At 44.3% G+C, this 25,854-nt stretch overlaps 2 protein-coding genes across 2 annotated transcripts in view; one reads left to right on the top strand and one right to left on the bottom strand.

Moving 5' to 3' along the window:
* Window positions 1-16,529, top strand: part of LOC141059312 (uncharacterized) — a 73,230-nt gene extending 56,701 nt beyond the window's left edge. The window contains exon 9 of the mRNA XM_073555639.1: window positions 15,431-16,529. Coding sequence (XP_073411740.1) covers window positions 15,431-16,522 — 1,092 coding nt within the window. The 3' untranslated portion in view covers window positions 16,523-16,529. The remainder of the gene's footprint in view (window positions 1-15,430) is intronic.
* The window catches only part of LOC141059299 (uncharacterized), a 779,988-nt gene that overhangs the window by 594,375 nt on the left and 159,759 nt on the right, over window positions 1-25,854 (bottom strand). The window lies entirely within an intron of this gene.

Below are 25,854 nucleotides of genomic sequence, written 5' to 3' on the forward strand. Positions count from 1 at the left end.
CCATGAAATGTTGCACAAGGGTTAATGGTGGCCCAAGAAGATGCTCCATAGATAAATACCCCCCCATGAAATTCTGCAAAAGGGTTAATGGTGGCTCAAGAAGATGCTCCATAGGTAAATACCCCCTCATAAAATGCTGCACAAGGGTTAATGGTGGCCCAAGAAGATGCTCCATAGATAAATACCCCCATAAAATGCTGCACAAGGGTTAATGGTGGCCCAAGAAGATGCTCCATAGATAAATACCCCCATAAAATGCTGCACAAGGGTTAATGGTGGCCCAAGAAGATGCTCCACAGATAAATACGGCCCATATATTGCTGCTGCTGCAATTTAAAAAAAGAAAAAATTACATACCTCTCGTCACTGGGGGCCAGGTGCCGATGTCCTAAGCAGGCGGGGACACCGGCGCACTATGTGGGCCAGGTGCCGATGTTACCGCTGGCTCAGGCCCCCGGCATTGGCTATATTCATCTGTCCCTGCTCCATCGCAGTGCGCCGCTCTGTCTCCCAGGTCCTCTGCAGTGACGTTCAGCAGATGGCATGCACTGACTAAGTCATCGCACCCTCTGACCTGAACATCACAGTCGGAGGATGCGGAGGACAGAGCGGTGCGCAGTGGTGGAACGGGGACAGGTGAATAAGCACTGCTCCCCGTCCTCCCCCGTCATACGCACCCCCTCCTGGTTCACGGTCTCTTCAGCCCGCCTGCTTCTTCCATGTTCTCGGTGCCCCTGCTCTTCCTACATTCAGCGGTCATGTGGTACCACTCATTAAAGTCATGAATATGCGCATATTCATGAGTTTAGTGAGCGGTACCACGTGACCGCTGAATGCAGGAAGAGCTGGGGCGCCGAGACTATGGCAAGGAGCAGGGGGGCTGCAGAGATCACGCCAGGAAGGGGTGAGTATGATCCCTGACACCCCCGCTCCCCCGCCCCCGCCGACCCCCGGTATATGACTCGAGTATAAGTCGAGAGGGAGACATTCAGCCTTAAAAAAAGGGCTGAAAATCTCGGTTTATACTCGAGTATATGCGGTAGACATATTCTATCTTGTTGGCCTAAACAAACAACACTGATTACAGTCCATATAACTGTGGGTTCTGCCCGCTCAGAAAACAGGATTCAGTTCTTTTAAGCAAGAGCCCAGCTCTTTAGGTCGGCTCACCTCAAGAGCACACACAAAACAATCATTAAATCCAAAGGTTTCCCTTTTACCTCCTCATCCACTCGCTAAGATGGAGATATGGTGTTAAGCCGTCCCTCCCAACTCTTTAGCTGTTCACAATAAACCTGGCCGTGTCATAGCTGATTAACCCTTCTCAGCACAAAACATGCTGGAGCAAATTTCTAAGTTCATATCACTGACAACCTCAGTGAAACATATCTCCCCTCCAGCACATTACCAGTGACCCTCTTACAATGTAAAGGAGAAAACATTATTCTGCAGTATTTAATCTCCTCACATGTTTCCCTTATTATCTCCAGTAATTGTATTATTACACAGGATTTTTATGATGTTACATCGGCTCATCTTCTCATTCAGGTCTCTACAATATCGGATCCTCTCAGTGAAGATCTTCTACAAAAGAGAATTTTCCTGATTTACCCATCAAAGATGGATATGGACAGGGACAAGATGGCGGAGAGGATATTACACCTCACCCTAGAGATCCTCTTCCGGCTTACTGGAGAGGTGAGAGATTCTGATGATGTCACATTACATCATTCTTATCTATGGGAATAACAGATGGACAGAACTGGAGAGGTGAGGACTCTGGGAATGTCTGTAGTGAGATTTATTAATGTGTCTCTCCATAACCAGGATTACACAGTAGGGAAGAAGACCTGTAGTGAGCGCTGTCACGACCCTATGTCTGAGGGATGGGGAAGACCCCTGAGCCCAATCACGGGGCCTCCACCTCACCCCCTGATACATGAGGACATCAATCACCAGAAGATCCTAGAACTCATCCACAAGATGAATGAGATGCTGACTGGAGAGGTGACACTGCTGGGAATGCTGGGACATTATACAGTAACTCTATGAAGGGATTGGGGGATGACGGTATCTTTATATGTGTCAGGTTCTTATAAGGTGTCAGGATGTCGCTGTATATTTTTCCATGGAGGAGTGGGAGTATTTAGAAGGACACAAAGATCTCTACAAGGACATCATGATGGAGGTTCCCCAGCCCCTCACATCACCAGGTAATACAGGACTAAATATACATGGCCTATAATTATCTGTATGTAAGGAATGAATTCAGTCCCTGTATGTGTTTCCTCCAGTTCTATCCAATAAGTGGACAACACCTGAGAGATGTCCCCGTCCTCTTCTTCCACAAGACTGTAAACAAGAAGATCCCAGTGCTCCTCAGGATCATCAGGTAGATGGAGAGACGGTGTCATGAGATCTCCCCTATGATGTGTAGATGGCTGTGAAGGTCTTGTGCTCAGTCTTGTTTTATCCACCAGTATTATATGTTTTATACTTGTGTAATGAGAACGGTGGAGATGGCAGGATTAGAGCTGATCATAGATGTGACTTCTCCATCTGTCTGTGACTTTTACAATATTTGTTTCAGGGTGAAGATCTGACCCATATTAATACTACAGAGACATATGTGAGGGGTGATGAGCGGTGTAAAGAGGAGATTCCCACATATGACTACCCAGGTGAGTAGTAACCACTAAATGCAGAGAAGTCACAGATTCCTCTCAGTCACCGGCTGTGGCTGCTTTATCGGTTGTGTAGTCTGGTTGTATCACAATCATGTGATCACCATTTTACCTCTAGACCACAACATTCTCCTCCACCCAAAATTGTTCAAATGACTTTGGGCATTGAAAGCCATTTTCTATAGAACTTACCACCTGGAAGATCCACCAACCTCTGGATTTAGCAAACTTCTTTTAAAACTGACTAACTTCAAACAGAATTGTGATAAACTACATAAAACCCTTACACCTGAGCCATGATATATCTCTAAGCTGTGCGTGGCTGATGGCTGTAATATACATTTATTCCCGCCTGCAGGAGATGTGTTGGCATGGCTCCAGCTCTGGTTTCATGGATTCACTCCACATCATAAATTCCATTTTGTTTTCAATCCTAAGGAATTCAGATTACTGCACAATCTCTCCTGAAATGGGGGGCGCTAATACTTTATTGCTTTGGAGATACAATTCATCCACTTATAAAAACAAATCCTTTATTTCCGATCCATTAGAACATGTTCTGCTCATCCATTAGACCTTCTCTGATGTGTTTCCGGCGCTGACTGCGCCCTTAGTCATAGAGATATCGTCAGCATTCAGTAACACCTGTTTAAAATCACTCTTAACCAGTTAGTCTATGTTACTCACATTTTACATTTCTCTTTGCTTACATATATACAGTACATATATTTTCTTCATATTAACCCCTTAGTGACAGAGCCACTTTTTTAAAATCTGACCAGTGTCACTTTATGTGGAAATCACTCTGGAACGCTTCAACAAATCCCAAGTGATTTTGAGGTTTGTTTTTTCGTGACACATTATACTTTTTGATAATGGTAAATTTAGGTCGATTATGTTTTGTGTTTATTTATAAAAAAAAAAGTCAGAAATTTGAGAAAAATGTTAAAAAAATTGACAATTTTCAAACTTTGAATGATTATCCCCTTTAATTCAGATCGTAATATGCAAAAGGAAGAGGTCATGCATACAAATAGGATCACCACACAGGAAACAGATGAGTTCCGACAATAGATCAATATTTATTGTTAGCAAAAGCCAGAAAACACCGCACAGTTAAAAACATATAAAAACCCTCCAAGGGTAAGACATGAAAACCCCAACAAAGATCAAAAAATGTCATATTCAAGATAACACTGTAATGTCGGCGGCCGTGCCCGCCGCCGTCCCACCGGCATCGGGTCCCGCGGCTGCATCTTCTTACCCAGCCGCATCCTGCCGCGCTGTTCCTGCTCCCGCGCGCTCCCTCCTCCTCCTTCCTCCCGGTCAGCTGCGGTCACGCACATGCGCCTTAGGCCGCGGGCGCGCAGCCGTCTGATTTCTAAACCCTGCGGTGGGCGGCTGCTGGATCTCGGCCAGCCAATCACCTGCCAGCAGGGGATATATCAGGCAACTCCCATAAGGGGAGGACGCCTGGTTATCGTGTGCCTTTCCCTGCGCTAATCTGGCCGCCTATAGCTAGTCTATAGTCTTTTCCTCAGTCTCGTGTTCCCTCCTGTCCCAGCCTTCGTTGTCTCTGCCACTGTGTTCTATTACCTGCCTCCCTGCCTGTCTTCCGTCCTGCCTGGTCCTTGTTCCGCAGCCTATGTCCCCTCTGGTATCCGTCTCAGTTCCGTCCTCCAGTGTCTGTCCCGCTCCCTGTCCAGTTCTCCTGCCTGCTGTCTCTGTCGTCCTAGTTGTTCCTGGTGCTAAACCGCTCCGTGCCTCTCTCCGCGCTTACCGTACGGAGTTCCGTACCTTGGTTCCTGTCTGGTATTCCGGTCCTGCCTATAGCCACTCCGGTCCTTCGAGCCGCCCCTCTTGGTTCCAGCTGTCGCGGTGTCTGACCCCCGCGGGCCTGCCCCTAACGGTCCCTGTATAGCGGTCGGTTTCACCTGGCGCGCTCTCCCCGGGGGCCTGAGTTCCGCGACCCAGAGGGTCCACTCTCGGACGCTGCCAATCCCTGAAGCGTCACAATAACGATCATAATAGTAAAACACTATGACCACTGGCCGCTTATAATTAATATTGCACGAGAAAAGATATATCACATAAGCCTGCTGCTAGCATAGTGCCATGTATGGATAACTAAGCGGGCAAATACAGCCTCTGTTCTCAAGAGAATAATCTACATGAAGGTATAAACCTAATGGACACAAGTAATGCTCGCTGAACCTAGAGATCAAAGGCGGCATGTATGCATAATAAAGGAACAGTTAACCAAGGTCAGGGTTAAACAGGCTGTATACATCACTCTACAAAAGTCCAGACAGAGGAACAGGTCAGTCGCCCCGTCATCTAAGTAGCAGCAATGCGGCCAAAGTGGTAGTGAGAGATCATGAAGGAGAACTGTTCCTTTATTATGCATACATGCCGCCTTTGATCTTTTTTAGAGACCTATCCATGTTTGAAGTGACTTTCAGGGTCCTATATATTGGAAAACCCCCAAAAGTTATACCATTTTAAAGACAGCACCCCCTGACATATTGAAAACTGCTGTCAGGTAGTTTATTAACCCTTCAGGTGATTTTCAGGAATTAATGCACAGTGGCATGACAGGAATAAAAATGTGTATTTTTATAACCTAAATGCAGCTAACTTCTGAACAGGTTACAACAGCTGGCAGACTCTAAGGCTGCTATTTGGTCGTGAATTGCCATGGCAAACACTAGGACCACACAGTCATGATCTGAGGGCACCAACAGGGATAAAGAGGGAGCCCCCACACTCTGTTTACCGTTTATATGATGTAGTCACAATTGGCAGCAGCATCTAAGGGGTTAAACAGATTTGGACGTGAAAACACTGATCGTGGCTTATGCAGCAAGTTGTCAGCTGTAGTGGACAGCCGATAGCTGCTGGATTGTCACCTGTGTGGGGAGGCTATTTTCTTATATCTCAGGTCAGTTAAAAGACGTATTAGCGGTCATTAAAGGGGGTTAATATAGTGACCGTATCATTTCGGAAATGTAATCTGTGAAGAATATTGGAGATATAATTTCCTGTCAATTATTTGTATCCTGTTTGCCATGGCATTCTAAAACACCCTTCAGCATGTAGCTGAGAACACGTAGTTCAGCAGCGGGGCCAAGCTTCAAAGGCTGTGAGTGACAGATCTCACACCTTGACCAGCTCAGAGCAGGACAAAGTCTTGAATAAATAGAGAGTCCTGCTGAAGCTGCAGACGCCTTCTAGAACATTCCAGAAACATGATTCCTTGAAGAGTTATGGAGCTACTACAGTGGGTACGGAAAGTATTCAGACCCCTTTACGTTTTTCACTCTTTGTTTCATTGCAGCCATTTGGTAAATTCAAAAAAAAGTTCATATTTTTTTCTCATTAATGTACACTCTGCACCATATCTTTACTGAAAAAAAAACATGTAGTAACTTTTGCAAATTTATTAAAAAGGAAAAACTGAAATATCACATGGTCATAAGTATTCAGACCCTTTGCTCAGTATTGAGTAGAACTTTTGAGCTAGCACAGCCATGAGTCTTCTTGGGAATGATGCCACAAGTTTTTCACCCCTGGATTTGGGGATCCAGGTGTGAAAGATGCAATATATTAGAATGTCTAAGGCACCACTTTTTTATGAAGAGATTCTTATAGTAGCAGCGCCTGTGAGTTGTCATTATTTGTAACTAAATAAGGTAAGTATTCAAAGTCCATATTTCAAGAATTAAGGAAGAATGTGTCACCCACCATTTCTTTAAAAAAAAAATTCAGTCCTTTATTTCGTCATTCCAAACTAGTGAACGGCACGCGGCGGGCAGGATGTGAAGGGAAGCGAGTGAGACAACGTAATTCTTACAATATAGACATTTCTATATCATGTTTGCAACCCCTGAAATAGGTGTTATTCTTTCTTGATGTTATATACATGTTCCCATACAGGGTTTTCATCGTCCTTGTGGTACAACCTATGTACCGTAAATTACATATAATATATCATATGATGCGAGTCATAGTTTATAAAGATTTTTATACAGTATCCTTTGCTGTTTGGCATATCAATTACTTTCCTTTTTTTACCATATATTCATATATTACAATTACTTCCACACTTTAAAAAAAAAACACTTTTCAGAAAAGCCATGTAGTTTTTATGTTTCTTAGGCTGGTTTCACATTAGCGTTTTTTTGCGCAGCTAGGGATGAGCGAGCATACTCGTTAGGATTCTGTACTCGCGGTACTCGAATCCTTGAGAGTATTTCACTACTTGCCTCGAAATATTCGGTACAGCCCGCACAGTCCCCGCACAGCCATGCACAGCTCGCACAGTCCCAGCACAGTACAGGACAGTCCCCGCACAGCCCAGGACAGTCCCCGCAGAGCCCAACACAGCCATGCACAGCTCGCACAGTCCCTGCACAGCCCAGGACAGTCCCCGCACAGCCCAGGACAGTCCCCGCACAGCCATGCACAGCTCGCACAGTCCCCGCACAGCCCAGCACAGTACAGGACAGTCCCCGCACAGCCCAGGACAGTCCCCGCAGAGCCCAACACAGCCATGCTCAGCTCGCACAGTCCCCGCACAGCCCAGGACAGTCCCCGCACAGCCCAGGACAGTCCCCGCACTGCCCAGGACAGTCCCCGCACAGCCCAGGACAGTGCCCGCACAGCCCAGGACAGTGCCCGCACAGCCCAGCACAGTCCCCGCACAGCCCAGCACAGTCCCCGCACAGCCCAGCACAGTCCCGCACAGCCCAGCATAGTCCCCGCACAGCCCAGCACAGTCCCGCACAGCCCAGCATACTCCCCGCACAGTACCTGCAAAGCCCAGCACAGTCCCGCACAGTCCCGCACAGCCCAGCATACTCCCCGCACAGTACCTGCAAAGCCCACCACAGTCCCGCACAGCCCAGCACAGTCCCGCACAGCCCAGCATACTCCCCGCACAGTACCTGCAAAGCCCTGCACAGTCCCACACAGCACGGCACAGTCTTCGCACAGGCCAGCACAGTCCCCGCACAGCCCAGCACAGTCCCTCACAGTCCCCACACAGCCGAGCACAGTCCCGCACAGCCCAGCAGAGTCCCCGCACAGTACCTGCAAAGCCCTGCACAGTCCCGCACAGCACGGCACAGTCTTCGCACAGGCCAGCACAGTCCCCACACAGCCCAGCACAGTCTCACAGTCCCCGCACGGCCCAGCACAGTCCCGCACAGCCCAGCATAGTTCCGCACAGCCCAGCATAATCCCCGCACAGTACCTGCAGAGCCCTGCACAGTCTTCACACAGGCCAGCACAGTCCCGCACAGTCTTCACACAGGCCAGCACAGTCTTCACACAGGCCAGCACAGTCCCGCACAGCCTGGCATAGACCCCACACAGGCCGGCACAGTCCCCGCACAGGCCAGCACAGGTCCCGCACAGCCCAGCACAGTCCTCGCACAGGCCAGCACAGTCCCGCATAGCCTGGCACAGTCTTCGCACAGTCCTTGCCCAGCCCAGCACGGTCCCCGCCCATTAATCGCATTTCCCATAGACTTACATTGGACTCACTACGAGTACCCGAGTATTAGGAGGTACGCGTAACGAGTACAGCGAGTCCGAATACTACACTACTCGCTCATCCCTATGCGTAGCGCATCGTGCGCGTCCATGCGCATGCGTCATGCGCACCTATGTTTAACATGGTGTGGCATGGTCTAGCGTTTGCACAGGTTCATATGCGTTTTCGTGCGCATGCGTTTTTTTAAGGTGTTTGCCTAGGCGAGCCAGACACAACCTGTTGCATTTTTGGGTCCGTCCAACGGCGTCAAAAAAACGCATGCGCACACTTGCGCACGGAATGCAACAAAATAACGCATTACAGTCTATGGGAACGCAGGCGTGCGCATGTCCATGCGCACGCCTGCGTTAAAAACGAATGCGTTTTAAGAGTTAACATGGCTTGAAACTGGTTAAAACGCTTGCGCCTAAAAACCACAAACGCATGCAAAACGCATGATGCGTTTTTTTGCATGCGTTTCTATTGCGCACGCTAAAAAACGCTAATGTGAAAGTAGCCTTACACATGCGAGGAGGTAGTAGATCACTTAACACGTTGCCTCTTTTTACTAAAATTCTACATCCGTTCTAAAGATCTTATTTTCTTATAACTGAATTTTTAGTACATTTTTCCATATAATATTACACACAAGAAGAACAAAAGCCTATCAATGAAAGCAAGGCAAGCAGTGAGGACAAGATAATTATAGCATGGACCATTCCTATCCAAGAGGGAAATTAAATTAATATTCAAAAGAGATGAAATCTCTCTATCAAATCCCATTCTGAAAATGTTTCCTAACCCCTTTACCCCGAAGCCTGGTTTCACCTTCCTGACCGGGCCAATTTTTACAGTTTTGACCACTGTCACTTTATGAGACCATAACTCTGGAACGCTTCTATGGATCCCACCGATTCTGAGATTTTCTCGTGATATATTGTACTTGATGGTAGTGGTAACATTTATTTTGGTATGACTTGCATTTATATGTGAAAAAATTGACATATGGCGAAAATGTTGTAATTTTCAAAGTTTTACATTTTTGTACCCTTAAATCAGAGAATCATATCACACAAAATAGTTAATAAATAGCATTTCTTTAACGTGTCTACTTTACATCAGCACATTTTTGGAGACATAATTTTTTATGGTATCCATGGAGACCATCAGGACCATGCGATCGCATAACTTTGTCCTGATGGAAGCGCTCAGGGAACTCATTCTCTGCGCGGTGCTCATCTGTGCCGCTGTCACTACTGACAGCGGCATCAGATGGGTTAAATGCCTGCGATTGATGCTAGCACCGATCGTGGGCATTGATGCGGGGTGTCAGTTCTCACACAGAGTGGACACCGGCACCCGATCGCCACGGTGCTCAGCGTGAGGCTGCACGATCGGTGCGCCGTACCTTTACTGTTTGCAGGAACGCAGCTCGCGCAGAGCAGAACATGTATGGCACATGTCGGGAAGGGGTTAGAGGGGAATAAAGGAAAGACGAGACAAAGAAACACAGGGATCGGAAGGAAAGTCGCAGATAGAGAACCACGGTTATTACAGATATCTGGCCAATATCGCCACGTGTAACCATAGATTTTAACCCCTTTCCAACACTGGGCGTAATAATACGCCGATGTCGGATACCCTCCCTTTGATGTGGGCTCCGGCGGTGAGTCCACATCTTTTCCGACGCATGTCAGCTGTCATGTTCCACTAACAGTTGCGGGAGGAATCCTCCCACGGCTGTTGTTAAATGCCACTGTCAATCTCTGACAGTGGCAGTTAACACGCACAAGCGAGCCGGAAATCCCGCTCATTGGTGGCCGTGACACATGACCGTGGGTCACCGATGGGTTGGCATGACAACCAGAGGTCTCCAGCAGACCACTAGGGTTGTCACTGCCGGATTGCTATGAGCGCCAACTGGTGGTCGGCACTCATAGCAAGTCAGCAGTTCTGCTATATACATGCGATCTGATCATCACCTGTATGTAGCAAAGGCGATCTGGTTACGGCAGCTACTGGTCTCCATGCATGCCAAAAGTAAGAAAAAGAGTTTGAAAAAATATTTTTGAAAAATGTTAAAAAAAATTAAAGTTCAAATCACCCCCCTTTTGCCTCATTTAAAATAAAACAAAATGACACACACATATTTGGTATCGCCATGTTCAGAATCACCCAATCTATCAATAAAAAAAAATAATTAACCTGATCGCTAAATGGCGCAGTGAGAAAAAGTCAAAATGCCAGAATTAAGTTGTTTTGTTTTTTTTGGTTGCCGCAACATTGCAATAACGGGCGATAAAAAGATCTTGTATTAAAAAGAAAAAATTTGAGATTCTCAGCTCACCTCCTCTAGTTAATGTGTCCTCCAGGCTGCACGAATCCACTGGGTGAAAGTTGATGTGCATCAAATAGTTAACACCTTAACCTACATTGGACGTACTATTCCGTCCATGTGACTTGGGACCTAAGCCCCAAGGACGGAATAGTATGTCCAACGTAATCAGCTGACACCCGCCACTAGGTGTCAGGGGCGGTCACGAACCACTCCCGGCACATTAACCCTTGGCACACTGCGATCAAACATGATCGCAGTGTACCGGGGCATAGGGAAGAATCGCGCAGGGAGGGGGCTCCCTGCGTGCTTCCCTAAGACCCCCGGAGTGACACGATGTGTTGCGACGCTCCAGGGGTCTCCTCCCTGCAGGCCCCCAGATCCAATATGGCCGCGGGGTCCTGCAGGGAGGCGGCTTCTTCAGTGCCTGCTGAGAGAAGGCATGGAGGAAGCCTGTGCAGCGCCTGTCAGATCGCTGATCTGACAGAGTTCTGTGCAAACTGTCAGATCAGCGATCTGACACTAGATAGTGATGGCCCCCTGGGACAATGTGTACTAAATTAAAAAAAAAAAAAAAAAAAAAAAACGCTTGCAAAAATAATTTTAAAAAAATCCCAAATAAATAATAAAAAAAATTCCCTAATGAATTTTTTTTTCTAAATAAAAAGAACAAAACAAAAGTACACATATTTAGTATCGCTGCATCCGTAATGACCCGCCCTATAAAACTGTCCCACTAGTTAACCCCTTTAGTGAACCCCTTCAAAAAAAACAAAAAACAAAGTAATAAACAATGCTTTATCATCATACCGCCGAACAAAAAGTGCAATAACGCGCATTCAAAAAGACCTATATAAATAAACATTGTACCGCTGAAAATGTCATCTTGTCCCACAAAAAACGAGCCGCCACACAGCATCATCAGCAAAAAAATAAGTTATAGCTCGCAGAATAAAACGGTGCAAAAATAATTGTTTTTTTATAGAAAATTGTTTTTATTGTATAAAAGCGCCAAAACATAAAAAAGACATAAATGATGTATTGCTGTAATCGTACTGACCCAAAGAATAAAACCGCTTTATCAATTTTACCACAAGCGGAGCGGTGTAAACGCCCCCCCCCCCCCAAAGAAATTCATGAAACGCTGCTTTTTGTTCCTTCTGCGTCCCAAAAATGAATAAAAACCGATCAAAAAATGTCATGTGCCCGAAAATGGTACCAATAAAAACATCAACTCGTCCCACAAAAAATAAGACCTCACGTGACTCCAAATATAGAAAAGTTATAGCTCTCAAAATGTGGTGATGCAAAAACTATTTTTATAGTAAAAAGCGTCATTTAGCTTGTGACAGCTGCCAAACATAAAAACCACCATAAATAGTAAATCTAACCCCCCTTTATCACTCCCTTAGTTAAGGAGAAATAATAAAATAAAAAAAAATGTATTTCCATTTTCCCATTATGGTTAGGGTTAGGGCTGAGATTAGGGTTAGGGGTGTGTTGGGGTTAGGGTTGGAGTTAGAATTGGGGGGTTTCCACTGTTTGGGCACATCAGGGGCTCTCCAAACGCAACATGGCATCTGATCTCAATTCCAGCCAATTCTGCGTTGAAAAAGTCAAACGGTGCTCCTTCCCTTCCAAGCTCTGCCATGCGCCCAAACAGTGGTTTACCCCTACATATGGGGTATCAGCGTACTCAGGACAAATTGGACAACTTTTGTGGTCCAATTTCTCCTGTTTCCCTTGGGAAAATATAAAAATTTGGGACTAAAAGGTCATGTTTATGGAAATAATGATTTTTTTATTTTCACGCCTGGGCGTTATAAAGTTCTGTGAAGCACTTGGGGGTTCAAAGTGCTCACCGCACACCTAGATAAGTTCCTTGGGGGGTCTATTTTATAAAATGGAGTCAATTGTGGGGGGTTTCCACTTTTTAGGCACATCAGTGGCTCTCCAAATGCAACATGGCATTTTTTTTTGGAAAAAAATATAATTTTTTTTAATTGTACGGCTGTACGTTATAAACTTCTGTGAAACTCTTGGGGGTTCAAAGTTCTCACCACATATCTAGATAAATTCCTTGGGGGGTCTAGTTTCCAAAATAGGGTCTCTTTTGGGGAGTTTCCACAGTTTAGGCACATCAGGGGCTCTCCAAACGTGACATGGCGCCCTATCTCAATTCCAGCCAATTTTGCATTGAAAAAGTCAAACGGCGCTCCTTCCCTTCTGAGCTCTGCCATGCGCCGAAACAGTGGTTCCCCCCCACAAATCAGGTATCAGCGTGCTCAGAACAAATTGCACAATAACTTTTGCAGTACAATTTCTCCTGTTACCCTTGGGCCATGGTGTTACCTGATGTTCTGTGGAGTGAGATAGCAAGAAGAATAGTCAGGTAGCCAGGTCAGATTCAGAAGACACAAGAGTAGTCAGTAAACAGGCTGTGGCCACAAGAAACAAGTACACAAGCCATGAGCTGAGCACAAAGGACTGTACCAGAGGAGAACAAGGCTTTATTTGGCAGCTTCCATCAATATGTTTTGAGATTTAGTAGGATGTGGTGCTTTGCAGTTGACTGAAGTAGGGAGCTGATTACTCCAGATTGTCAGGGCACACATACTGCCAGACTGGATGGTACTACAGGTCTCAAGCACCCTAATTTTAGTGGCTGGACAGAGCCTGCACGGCCCAGAGCTTCTGGTTCAGACGTCTCCACCATCACCAGCGCTGCCTGCAAAATGAATAAGGCGGCTCCTGGTAACAGAAGCAGATGTCGCATGAGCAGATCCCAGAGGAGATGGGAACACACCATTTGCAGAAGCCCTAATATGACAAAATGGCAGAAAACCAGAGTAGTATAAATCCCCATAAAGTGACTTCATTTTGGAAATTATAACCCTCAATCATAGAATCATAGAATCGTAGAGTTGGAAGGGACCTCCTGGGCCATCTGGTCCAACCCCCTGCTCAAAGCAGGATTCGCTAAATCATCCCAGTCAGATGTCTGTCCAGCCTGTTTGAAGACTTCCATTGAAGGAGAACTCACCACCTCTCGTGGCAGCCTGTTCCACTCATTGATCACTCTAACTGTCAAAAAGTTTTTTCTAATATCTAATCTATGTCTCCTCCCATTCAGTTTCATCCCATTGCTTCTAGTCTTTCTTGGTGCAAATGAGAATAAAGATGATCCTTCTACAATGTGACAGCCCTTGAGATATTTGTAGACAGCTATTAAGTCTCCTCTCAGTCTTCTCTTCTGCAAGCTAAACATTCCCAAATCCTGCAACCTTTCCTCATAAGACAGGGTTTGCAGACCAGTCCCGATTCTGGTCGCTCTTTTCTGAACTTGCTCCAGTTTGTTGATGTCTTTTTCAAAATGTGGCGCCAAAAACTGGACACAGTATTCCAGATGAGGTCTGACCAAAGAGGAGTAGAGGGCAATAATGACTTCACGTGATCTAGACTGTATGCTTCTGTTAATACATCCTAGAATTGCATTTGACTTTCTTGCTGCTGCATCACACTGTTGACTCATATTCAGTCTGTGATCAATTAGTATACCCAAGTCTTTTTCACATGTGCTGTTACTTAGCCCTATTCCTCTCATTCTTTATATGCTTTTTTCATTTTTATTGCCAAGATGTAGTACTTTGCATTTTTCCCTGTTAAAACCATTCTGTTAGTTGCTGCCCACTGCTCCAGGTTATTTATATCTTTTTGAATCCTCTCTCTCTTCTCTAGTATTAGCTATCCCTCCTAGCTTTGTGTCATCAGCAAATTTAATCAGTTTATCCTCAATTCCTTCATCTAAATCATTGATAAAGATGTTGAACAATACAGGGCCCAGGACAGATTAATGAATTAATCTATAGAAGTAGTGACAATTTTGACTCCATAGTCACTTTCCTGAAATTAAGACGCAATGGATGTTGGAGTGAAAATTGCAAATATACCATTTTATTACCCAACACATAGTGCCCAGATTGTGCTCCAGGAGACACGCGCACCGTAGATTAAGTGGGTTCTTCTCACTATAATAATGCCAAATACATGGAGGCTAAATGTGATTTAGGCACACTGCAAGACTCAGAAGTGAGGGGAGATTTGACTTTGGGAGAACGGATATTGCTGGATTGGTTTATGGAAGCCATGTTTCTTTTCAAGAGCCTTTGAGCCACTAATAATATGGAAACTTCTGTTTTTCCATCGACAGATGATGGACCTGAGTGGGGGGTTATGTGTTTTTTTATGTGACGTGTACAAGTTTTTATTGGTATAATTTTCGCTTACATAACATTAGTAGCTTTTTATTCCATATTTGGGAGGCAGAATGAAAAACAGTTGAACACTATGCTCCACTGGTTCATCCTATAAGTTTTTCCATTAGACTGTGAACTGTCATTGTCTTTGTAAATATTTCAATATTTGTGCATAACTTGCCATGTTTATGGACAGTTTAAGGACAAATGTATGAAATATAAATTTCAAGAATACTTTATTAAAAAATAATTTGTTTTATTTTTGACAGATACCTGTACCAGGAGATCAGAGGGACTACTAACATGTTCAATTTTTAAATCAGATGATCTTGAGATCCCACAGTATACAATTGAAGTGAAACCCATTACTCCAGATATCTCCTCATCCCTTCACACCAAAGAACTATCATCTAATCCTTGGAAACAGGTCCTGTCTATTGATTCATTACCGACTACTAATGAAAAGCAAAGTCACAAAATAAACATTAAGAAACGAACTGCTTCTAAAGCAAAGAAGCAATTTTCACGTTCAGAATATGGAAATAGTTTTCCACTCGAAAAGTCATTTTTTAAACATCAAAAAATTCAGACAGTGGAGAATAGATTTTCTTGTTCCAAGTGTGGGAGATATTTTAACAGGAAATCATATCTTGTTAGTCACCAGAGAACTCACACAGGGGAGAAGCCATTTTCATGTTCAGAATGTGGAAAATGTTTTACAAAGAAATCAAGTCTCATCAAACATCAGAGAACTCACACAGGGGAGAAGCCTTTTTCATGTACAGAATGTGGGAAAGGTTTTAACCAGAAATCAGATTTGGTTATTCACCAGAGAACTCACACAGGGGAGAAGCCTTTTTCATGTTCACAATGTGGGAAATCTTTTACTCAGAAAGCATATCTTGATGGCCACAAGAGACTCCACACAGGGGAGAAGCCTTTTTCCTGTTCAGAATGTGTGAAATGTTTTACAAGGAAATCAAGTCTTATCAAACATCAGATTACTCACACAGGGGTGAAGCCTTTTTCATGTTCAGAATGTGGAAAACGTTTTTACCAGAAATCAGATTTGGTTATTCACCAGGGAACTCACACAGGGGAGAAGCCTTTTTCATGTTCAGAATGTGGGAAATCTTTTAATCGGAAAGCATATCTTGATAGCCACAAGAGAATCCACACAGGGGAGAAGCCTTTTTCCTGTTCAGAATGTGTGAAATGTTTTACAAAGAAATCAAGTCTTATCAAACATCAGAGAACTCATACAGGGGAGAATCCTTTTTCCTGTTCAGAATGTGGAAAATGTTTTACAAACAAATCAGTTTTTGATAATCACCAGAAAACACACACAGGAGAGCAACTGTTTTCATGTTCAGAATGTGGAAAACGTTTTTACCAGAAATCAGATTTGGTTAATCACCAGGGAACTCACACAGGGGAGAAACCTTTTTCATGTTCAGAATGTGAGAAATGTTTTACCCGGAAAGCTCATCTTGAGAGTCACCAGACAACTCACACAGGGGAGAAGCCTTTTTCATGTTCAGAATGTGAGAAATGTTTTACCCGGAAAGCGCATCTTGAGAGCCACCAGAGAACTCACACAGGGGAGAAACCTTTTTCATGTTTAGAATGTGGGAAATGTTTTAACAGGAAAGCACATCTTGTTAGACATCTGAGCAGTCACACAGAGAAGAAGCCTTTTTCATTTTGTTAATGTGGGAAATATTTTACTTGGAAATCAACTGTTAATAATCATCAGAGATGTCACATCAGCCACCAGAGAACTCACACGGGAGGAAAAGCCCTTTCATGCTCAGAATGTGGGAAATATTTTACTCGGAATGATAATCTAGATAACCACCAGAGAACTCACACAGGGGAGGAGCATTTTTTCTGTTCAGAATGTTGGAAATGTTTTAGCTGGAAAAAACATCTTGAAAGCCTCCAGAGAACTCACACAGGGGAGAAGCCTTTTTCTTGTTCAAAATGTGCAAAATGTTTTGTGAAGAAATCATCTCTTCTTAGTCACCAAAGAATTCACACAGTATAAAGGCCTTTTTCTTGTTCAGAATGTGGGAAATGATTTAACTGAAAGAGCATTTTGATAGCCACCAGAGAACCCACACAGGGGAGAAGCCTTTTTCACGTTCAGACTGCTGGAAATGTTTTAACCACGAAAAGCATCTTCATAGCTACCAGAGAACTCACACAGGGGATAAGGCTTTTTCCTGTTCAGAATGTGGGAAATGTTTTGTGGAGAAATAATAACAAACCCTTGCCACTCCTTGGCCTTGTTAAAATGAAAACCCTTATACTAACCTTCTGTGCTGGCGTCGTTCTAGGAGTGTCGGGACTCATTTTTCCGAGATTCACATGAGGTTGTTACATAACACAAAGCCCTGTTCTGTTATGAATGAGTCACCGGAGGAGGAAAAAACAAAAATGCAAGCTAAGTCCAGAAAACCAGAGAGGTTGGTAGCTAGCGGATTGCAGACCCCTGATCCTATTCACAACAACTAGCAGTAGCCGTGGAGCGTGCCTACGGTGGTCCTAGACGCCTCGTCACAGCCGGAGAGCTAAATAAGCCTAAAGAAAGAAAGGGGAAATCTAAACTGCCCCAGAGCAGATCCCAAAGCAATAAACAGCCCCCATCAAGTATTGACGGTGAAAAATGATGAAAACACATACAGACAGAAAGACAGGCAGAGCAAACGATGGGGCCCTCGCTAACTAGAAAGGACAGGAAAGAAAAGCAACTGTCTGCAATCACGCAAAAACCCTGCCAAAAACAATGTCCAACACGTCTGATAGAAAAGGCCCTGAAGTCGCTAGACTTTAAAATCACTATATCAGCACTCAGGTATATTCTGAAAACAGAGCAAAGAGATCAACTGATCAGAGACAAAAATGGAATTCAGCAGTCCCAGCCAGGGCTGGCTGAACACAAAAACTAAGTAAACCAGACAAAATCTCATGGAACAATAGCAGAGCAAAAACTTAGCTTTGGAAGACAGGCACTGAACTGGAGGCTAGAGCTCAGAGCAATCACCAGCAACCCTACAGGGCGTCGGCTGCCTTATATCCACTCAGAGATTCCTGATGTCCAATCGCAATCCACCAGTTCAGGTGACAGGTCTCTCCCATCCAAATCAGTTTCACCACCTCCTTTCACCAGCAGAGGGAGTTCATCAGACACCAAAGGTGAGCGAGAAAATGAGCTCACAACACTGCTCTTAATCAGTTCTGACTTTACTACCCCCGCTTTTGGATGTATTGAACAAAAGGAAACCAGTGGTGCTGCTGCTCTTTGACTTGCACTTTGATTTCTCCAAAGTGGGGATAGTGATGCCAGCAATGATTGGGTTCAGTGATCACATGGCTTAACAACGTCACATGAGCCCCAGGAACTCAAGTGTCGATACCACTGAAACGGCATCAGTATGGGAGGTTTGTTTAAATGTATTTATTTATCTTGTTAAACTGTAAATTTTTATTAAATTTTTCACCAATTGAAAGCTAAAATCCAAGTAATTACACTCTGAACATTTACCAGTAGTCAATGAAAAGAACAAATACAGAAATTGAAAGCCACAAATACAGAAGACAATAAACTGAAATATACTGTGTGTGTGTGTATATATATATATATATATATATATATGTAGCAAAACAACACATAGACCAGCTAACCTCCGAGCTCTGGATGGTAAATACCTGTTTCCTCTGTGTTGCACGGACCAAGACTGGGAGCAAGTCCAACAATGTAGAAATCAAGGCAGAAAAGTCCAGCAAGCGGAAACTTCAGGTGGTATAATAAAATCCAAGAATTTTTATTGCAGATAGTTTAAAAAATCCAGAGTTCAGTAACAAGATGCAGACATAATGCTGAACAGACTACGCGTTTCGGCGGTAACAGTTGCCGCCTTCTTCACGGTCTCAAACTGCTTCTGGAATACTCCAACATTCTTAAGTAGAAAAAACATTTCTTAACCTCATAATCAAGAAGTAGTAACAGGTGCGGATAACATCCTTCAATGTTAACTCTATAGTTTCAGGAAACAAGTAGAGAAAAAAAGCATCAGTGTGAACAGTACCTGCGCTAACAAAGTTATCTGACCAGGATAAAGAGATAATTAAAAACACACATTATTATATTAATACAACGGTGTTATATAATGAAAACATTATGACTGAGATATAATAGCACTACTTGGAAAAACATGATATCAGAGATTATTTATAACTAGCTGAAGAGCCCGGTGCTGCCCGGGCATAGTAACTAACTGTGGTTAGTTATAGCAAATTATAATTATCCTCCATCCCATAGGCCCGTGCCCATATACCCATCATACATATCCACGATCCCATAGTCGAGTGCCCATATACCCATCATACATATCCTCCATCCCATAGTCGAGTGCCCATATACCCATCATACATATCCACGATCCCATAGGCCCGTGCCCATATACCCATCATACATATCCTCCATCCCATAGTCGAGTGCCCATATACCCATCATACATCCTTCATCTCATAGTCCCGTGCCCATATACCCATCATACATATCCTCCATCCCATAGTCCCGTGCCCATATACCCATCATACATATCCTCCATCCCATAGTCCCGTGCCCATATACCCAACATATCCGCCATCCCATAGTCCCGTGCCCATATACCCGTCATGCATATCCTCCATCCCATAGCTGACATTTTGGGACAGGCCAGCGCCCCTGGGCTCTCGGTTCCCTCTGTATTGACTCCGGCAATATGGTGGCAGCCACCGGGGGCGGCGCATGCGCTGATGGTGATCTCGGGACTGAGATCACCATCAGTGCATGCGCCGCCCCCCGACGGCGGCCGCCATATTGCCGGAGTCAATACAGAGGGAACCGAGAGAGAGCCCCGGGGCGCTGGCCTGTCGCAAAATGTCGGCAGAGCCCCAGGATGGGAACCGGAGACACCGCTGGGCACGTGGAGACACAGCTGGGCACCCGGAGACACCCGGACATCCCTGCGGCCTACACCCGGTAAATGTCAGCAGAGCCCTGGGCTGCTGTACAGACCCCTCTGGCAGTAGCACAGACCCCCCGGCAGCAGCACAAGCCCCCTGGCAGCAGCATAGACCCCCAGCAGCACAAGCCCCCCTGGCACCAGCACAAGCCCCCCTGGCAGCGCGCTGCAAATCGGAGCACCCTCTCCCTTCCTGCGGCCTGCAGTATCACCCCACTGCTGCCTCCTCCAGCAGCGACCCTGGTACCCCGCTTCACCGCAGCCATCAGCCCTGGTAAGCAATAAGACGCATGGATTATAAGAAGCATCACCATTTTATTAAAAAATATATTTTTTTCTTATTTTTCTCCTCAAAATTTGGGCTGCGTCTTATAATCCGGAGCGTCTTATAAAGTGAAAAATATGGTAGTCGCTATTCTGCAGCCAGAAAAAGTCCCACGGGGCCCAGACTGTATCAAATCTGTCCACACTCGCTCCCAGTAAGGCAGTCATATATTCTAACCTGCGAATATCAACAATTCTATTCAGTAAATGTTGATATGGAGGGGGGAGGTCTGCTGCCAGTGTAGGCCTATCAAGCACCTAGCTACAGTAAGAATGTGGAGTAACAATCTAGCTGAGTTCTTTCCCATCCCTCCAGGAGAGACATTTAGGAGAAAGATAACCAGATCCAACTCAACCTCCACAAAAAGAACCCTGTGGATTAAGACTCTAATGTCTTCCCAGAAACCAACACTCTCCAGGGAGGACCAAAAAATGTGATGAGATCCCACCTCCCAGCCACAGCGTCAACAGAGGTTCGAGAGCTGAGGATATAGGCTATGTGCGCATGTTGCGGATTTGCTTGCAGAAATTTCTGAATGGTTTCTGCATCTTTTGGCAGGAAACACAGTGGAAAATCCCCACGTTTTTTATGCGTTTGTGTTGAGGTTATTCATGCGGTTTTGTTTGCGTCTTTATAAATCCATAGAGCCAAATATGTTAACCCTTTGAGACGGAGATGTCTCTGATTTGTGAAATGCTGAGTACTGCAATATCATTTTATATATGAATTTTCATGGTCTTCCGCATTATTATGGGGAGTATATTCAGCACAGTCCGTCTATATAATATGCTGGCATTTTGAAAAGGGTTGTTGCATTGTGCTTTTTATTTTTTTTCTTGCCACATGAGGAATTTAAGGCTTATTGAGGTGATGTGATTTTAAACCTCATGAAGGATTGCCTTATATGCATACTGCTGCTAGATCACTGTTCACATTGTTACCATATGCACGTTTGATGAGGTGGACTGAGCCTCAGGAATATATTAGGCTGATTACAGCTTTGTGCATGTGCAAACAGTTGCTTGATAGACAGCACTTTGCTGTCATTTAAATGTGTAGTGTTTACATCATCTTTTGTGCTGGTCCTTAATTTTGGACAAATATATGTGTATTTTTGTATACTGTTGACCATAGACATTGATCTCTCTGTGGACATTTTTTCTTCAATTATTTTTTAATATATGGGTTTGGTTTATTATTGTAGCAGGTTAGCATTTTTGATTACGAGATAAGTCCTATTTGACCTGCGAAAAACCCATATTTTTTTAAATAAGTACTTGACTGTAAGAGGCATTTTAGACTATGAGATAAGTTTACAGCACTTAGCACTTTTTTGCACGAGACAATAGTTGTCTCCTCACTTTTTTTCAATTTTCGGTATTATGGGTGTGAGTGTGGTTATTTTTTGTGTCCCCTATTTTTGTACGCGTAGGGTGGTCTAGGGCGTTATTAGGGACGCCGACGTTGAGCGGGGGCGCCACATCGTCAACAACTAGGGTGCCAACCTCCGCGGTCAGGAAGGGCCTTATTAGGGCGTACCAGGGCAAAGTAGCCTTTTTTTTGCCCTTTATCTTATGAATTATTCAACTGTTTGGATTTGACTTGTATCCCTGACCCCCTGTGTATCGGTGTAATTTTACCATTATATGTTTTTTAGTGATTGAATTAAAATTTAAATTTTTAGGGATTATTCTCTTTCTGGTTTGTTTTAGAAATTTACACCCAGGCATCAACTCAATTGCACAGTCATAACTCCTATGAGGAGGCAAAGACGCAGACTCACTCTCACTAAATACATCAGAAAAATCAGCCAAATAATCAGGAATATCATGAGACTGAGGAGAGGTGGAGAAAACAGGAGTGTCCCTAAGAACACACTGACAACACCAACTCACCACAGACACAGATTTCCAATCCAAAACTGGGTTATGAGTTTGCAACCAGGGAAAACCCAGAACAATAGTATCATGCAAATTGTGCAGCACCAAAAATTTACAATTTTCTTGGTGGTCTGGGGCAATTCGCATTATCACCTGGGTCCAAAACTGAGGTTTATTCTCCGCCAAAGGAGTAGCATCAATACCCCTCAAAGGAATAGGTGTCCACAGAGGTATCATAGGAAAACCACAACGTTTAGCAAAGTCCAAATCCATCAGATTCAAAGCTGCTCCTGAATCCACAAAAGCCTTAGCGGAAAATGTGGATAAGGAGCAGATCAGAGTAATTGCCAAAAAGAAACTTAGGTTGTACACTGCCCACAGCAAATGTGTGTGCAAAACGTTTCTCTCGTTTAGGGCAGACAGAAATAGTATGAGAGGCGTCTCCACAGAAAAAAACATCTTATTAGGCCTTCTAAACTCCTGACGTTGCGCCCTAGACAAAACCCTATCACATTGCACAGGTTCAGACGTTTGTTCAAAAGGTGGCAACGCCTCTCGTATAGTTTTACGGTCACGTAAACGCCAATCAACTTGAATGGCTAATGACATAGAATCATCAAGACCAGAGGGAACAGTAAATCCCACCATAACATCTTTTACGGTCTCTGATAAACCCTTCCGAAAGGTGCCAATGTACCATCATTCCATGTAGTAAGGACCGCCCACTTTCGGAATTTTTGACAGTATAATTCTGCAGAATCCTGACCCTGGTTCAATGCCAATAGGGTTTTCTCAGCTTGATCAATAGCATTAGTTTCATCATACAACAACCCCAAGACTTGAAAAAATGCGTCCACATTAGTCAGAATAGGATTTTCAGGTGTCAAAGAAAATGCCCAATCCTGGGGATCGCCACGCAGCAAGGAGATGACAATTTTAACCTGCTGCACAGAGCTCCCCGATGAGTTAGGCTTCAAGGCAAGAAATAATTTACAATTATTCTTAAAATTCAAACATTTAGACCGATCTCCAGAAAACACATCAGGAGTAGGGATCTTTGGTTCAACAGCATGTGACTGAGGGAGATAGGCGGAAATTCCCCGCACTTCATCAGTGAGCTGCTCCACACGATCAGACAATTGTTTAATCTCCATTAGAGAAAAAATCCTCCTACGGCCCCAGAGAAAAAGAGGAAAAAACACAAAAAACCTGACACTTTTTTTTTTTTTTTAAACAATTCCTCCTGCTTTTGAGTACCCTAGAATCTGCGGTATGGCTGGTGATTCTGTTATGAATGGGTCACTGAGGAGAAAAACAAGACCAAGCCAAGTCACAGAAAAACCAGAGAGGTTGGTAACTACGCGGACTGCAGACCCCTGATCCTGACCACACAACTATCAGTAGCCGTGGAGCATACCTATGATGATTCTAGATGCCTCGTCACAGCCGGAGGACTAAATAAGCATAAAGCAAGAAAAGTGGAAATCTGAACTGCCCCAGAGCAGACCCCAAAGGAATAGACAGCCCCCACACATGTATTGACGGTGAGACAAGATGAAAGCACAAACACAGGTAGGAAAATAGGCTGAGCAAACGATGGGGCCCACACTAACTAGAAAGGACAGGAAAGATACTGTCTGCAATCATGCCAAAAAACCCTGCAAAAATGTCCAACACTTCTGATAGCAAAAAAAAACCTCGTCACTAGACTTCTCCCACTATATCAGCACTCTGGCATATTCTGAGAGCAGAGCAAAAAGAGGCCAATCTAATAAGGGACAAAAAGCAAACTGGCACATACAGTGACATAAGAATGGAAATTGAGCACAGCCCCAGCCGGGGCTGGCTGACCACACAGAAAACTGAATAGACCCAACCAAATGAAATGTGAACATTAGAAGAGAACACTTAGCTTGAGAAGGCAGGAACTGAACTGGAAACTAAGACCTCAGGAGGCAGGAAAAAATCACCAGCATGGGAATAGGGAGTCGGCTGTCTTAAATCCAGTCTGAGACTCCAGATGTCCAATCCTCATCCTCATTATCAGGTGGCAGGTCTCTGTTAATTAGATCAGCTTCATTACCTCCTGCCACCATCAGAGGGAGCCCGGAAAGAGAACTCACAACTCTTCTGTCAGCACAACCAGCTCCCTCACCAGAAACCAGAGGCAGACCAGAAAATGTGTTCACAAAAATATGTTTGGGGGCTATCTATTGTGCTCTGGGGTGGTTTAGATTTCCCCTTTCTTGCTTTAGGCTTGTTTAGTTCTCCGGCTGTGTTCAGGCGTCTAGGATCATCGTAGGTACGCTCCACGGCTACTGCTAGTTGTGTGGATAGGATCAGGGGTCAGCAATCTGCTTAGTTACCAACCTCTCTGGTTTTTTGTGGCTTAGCTTGGTCTTGCTTTCCTCCTCGGTGATCCAATCATAACAGACAATGCTCACAGTGATACAATCTTGAGAACTGTTGTTTCACAAATAGGTCTAATTTTATCTATGTTTGTTATTGTAAAACATTAAGGTTTACTTAATGGTGGTTTTATCTGAAACATGGTGGCTTTTATATTCTAAGGGTTTACGAGTCATTGTCTGATGATGCCATGTTATCTCTGTTTCATCCGACCTTGAAAGCTGTCCACAGGAAGGGCAGGGTGAAGCTAGAGCTACACATAGTGTGATTTACTATATAAGACCAGAGAAACATGACTAAGAAAGAAGCAAAAACTTGGATACCTGTACATGTACAGTGTGGTGGTACCTGCATAATTGGGGACCCCCGTGTTGTGTTGTGAATCTTCCAGGGGTTCTCTGTCTTGGTGTTGCTTCTCTGATATTCCAGATGGATGACGTTTAAAAGCCTCTTGGTGATGGTGTAAGTATACTGTATGTAGTTCATCTTTATATATACTTAATCATTATATGTATTTAATCTTTATATGTACTTAAACTTTGTATCTTAAAATATACAAAAGTGTACACAATCATACTATTCCTTTAATTTTGTACTTTGAAATAAAATTGCGTTATATCGCAAGTAGTGACCTTTAAAGCCGTATCCGAACTTTAGTGTTAAAAACTTGGCGATACACTACTCTGTCACCCCTCTTTTGTACTCTCTGGCACCCCTCTTTTGCACTCTCTGCCACCACTATTTTTCTATCTGTTAACAACCCCCTCCCATCTCTGTCTGGCCCTTGTCCCAGTAAAAAGCAACAATACAGGGAGCCGGTGAGGGCTCTTCACCCAGGGTCCCCCATACTAACCTGGAGCCTCCTCTACACTCCTCTACATCGAACGGGGGTGGGCTTTTCAGCACCCCGTCATACCTGAACGAGAACGATGATTCTCTCCAGGTCCATCTTGTTTCTGCAGGCCTTCAAAGTGATAAACAGGATGTACATGGGAGTGTCCTCATAAAAATACGGCGTTCCGCAAATACGGTCTTCATGGTGTACCGCAAAATCAACACACTGGGCAAACTTCTGTTTTTGCGGCACCATTGATTTTCAATGGGGTCCGTGTCCGTAAGCCATGAAAAAATATTGAGCAGGCTCGATATTTTTTCATGGTCGTAAATATTGCCCTCACGGCAATATGATGTATGGCGCTCCGACGAATTTTTACAGCCCGTTTTACCTGCCCCATAGAACTCTATTGGCCTGCAAAAACACGGCAAGTGTAAAAGAAGCCTAATACTATGCGAAGATACCACGTTGCTGAGTCACTCCTCCAACACATAGTCACGTACCATATATGCCATGGATGAAGCCACTATATCTTTATTTGGGACTTGAGGTAGCTCACATGCATTTATTTACAGTACAAAT

This window comes from Dendrobates tinctorius, unplaced genomic scaffold (assembly GCF_039654945.1).
Source record: "Dendrobates tinctorius isolate UK_male_01 unplaced genomic scaffold, ASM3965494v1 ptg000226l, whole genome shotgun sequence".
NCBI lineage: Eukaryota > Metazoa > Chordata > Amphibia > Anura > Dendrobatidae > Dendrobates > Dendrobates tinctorius.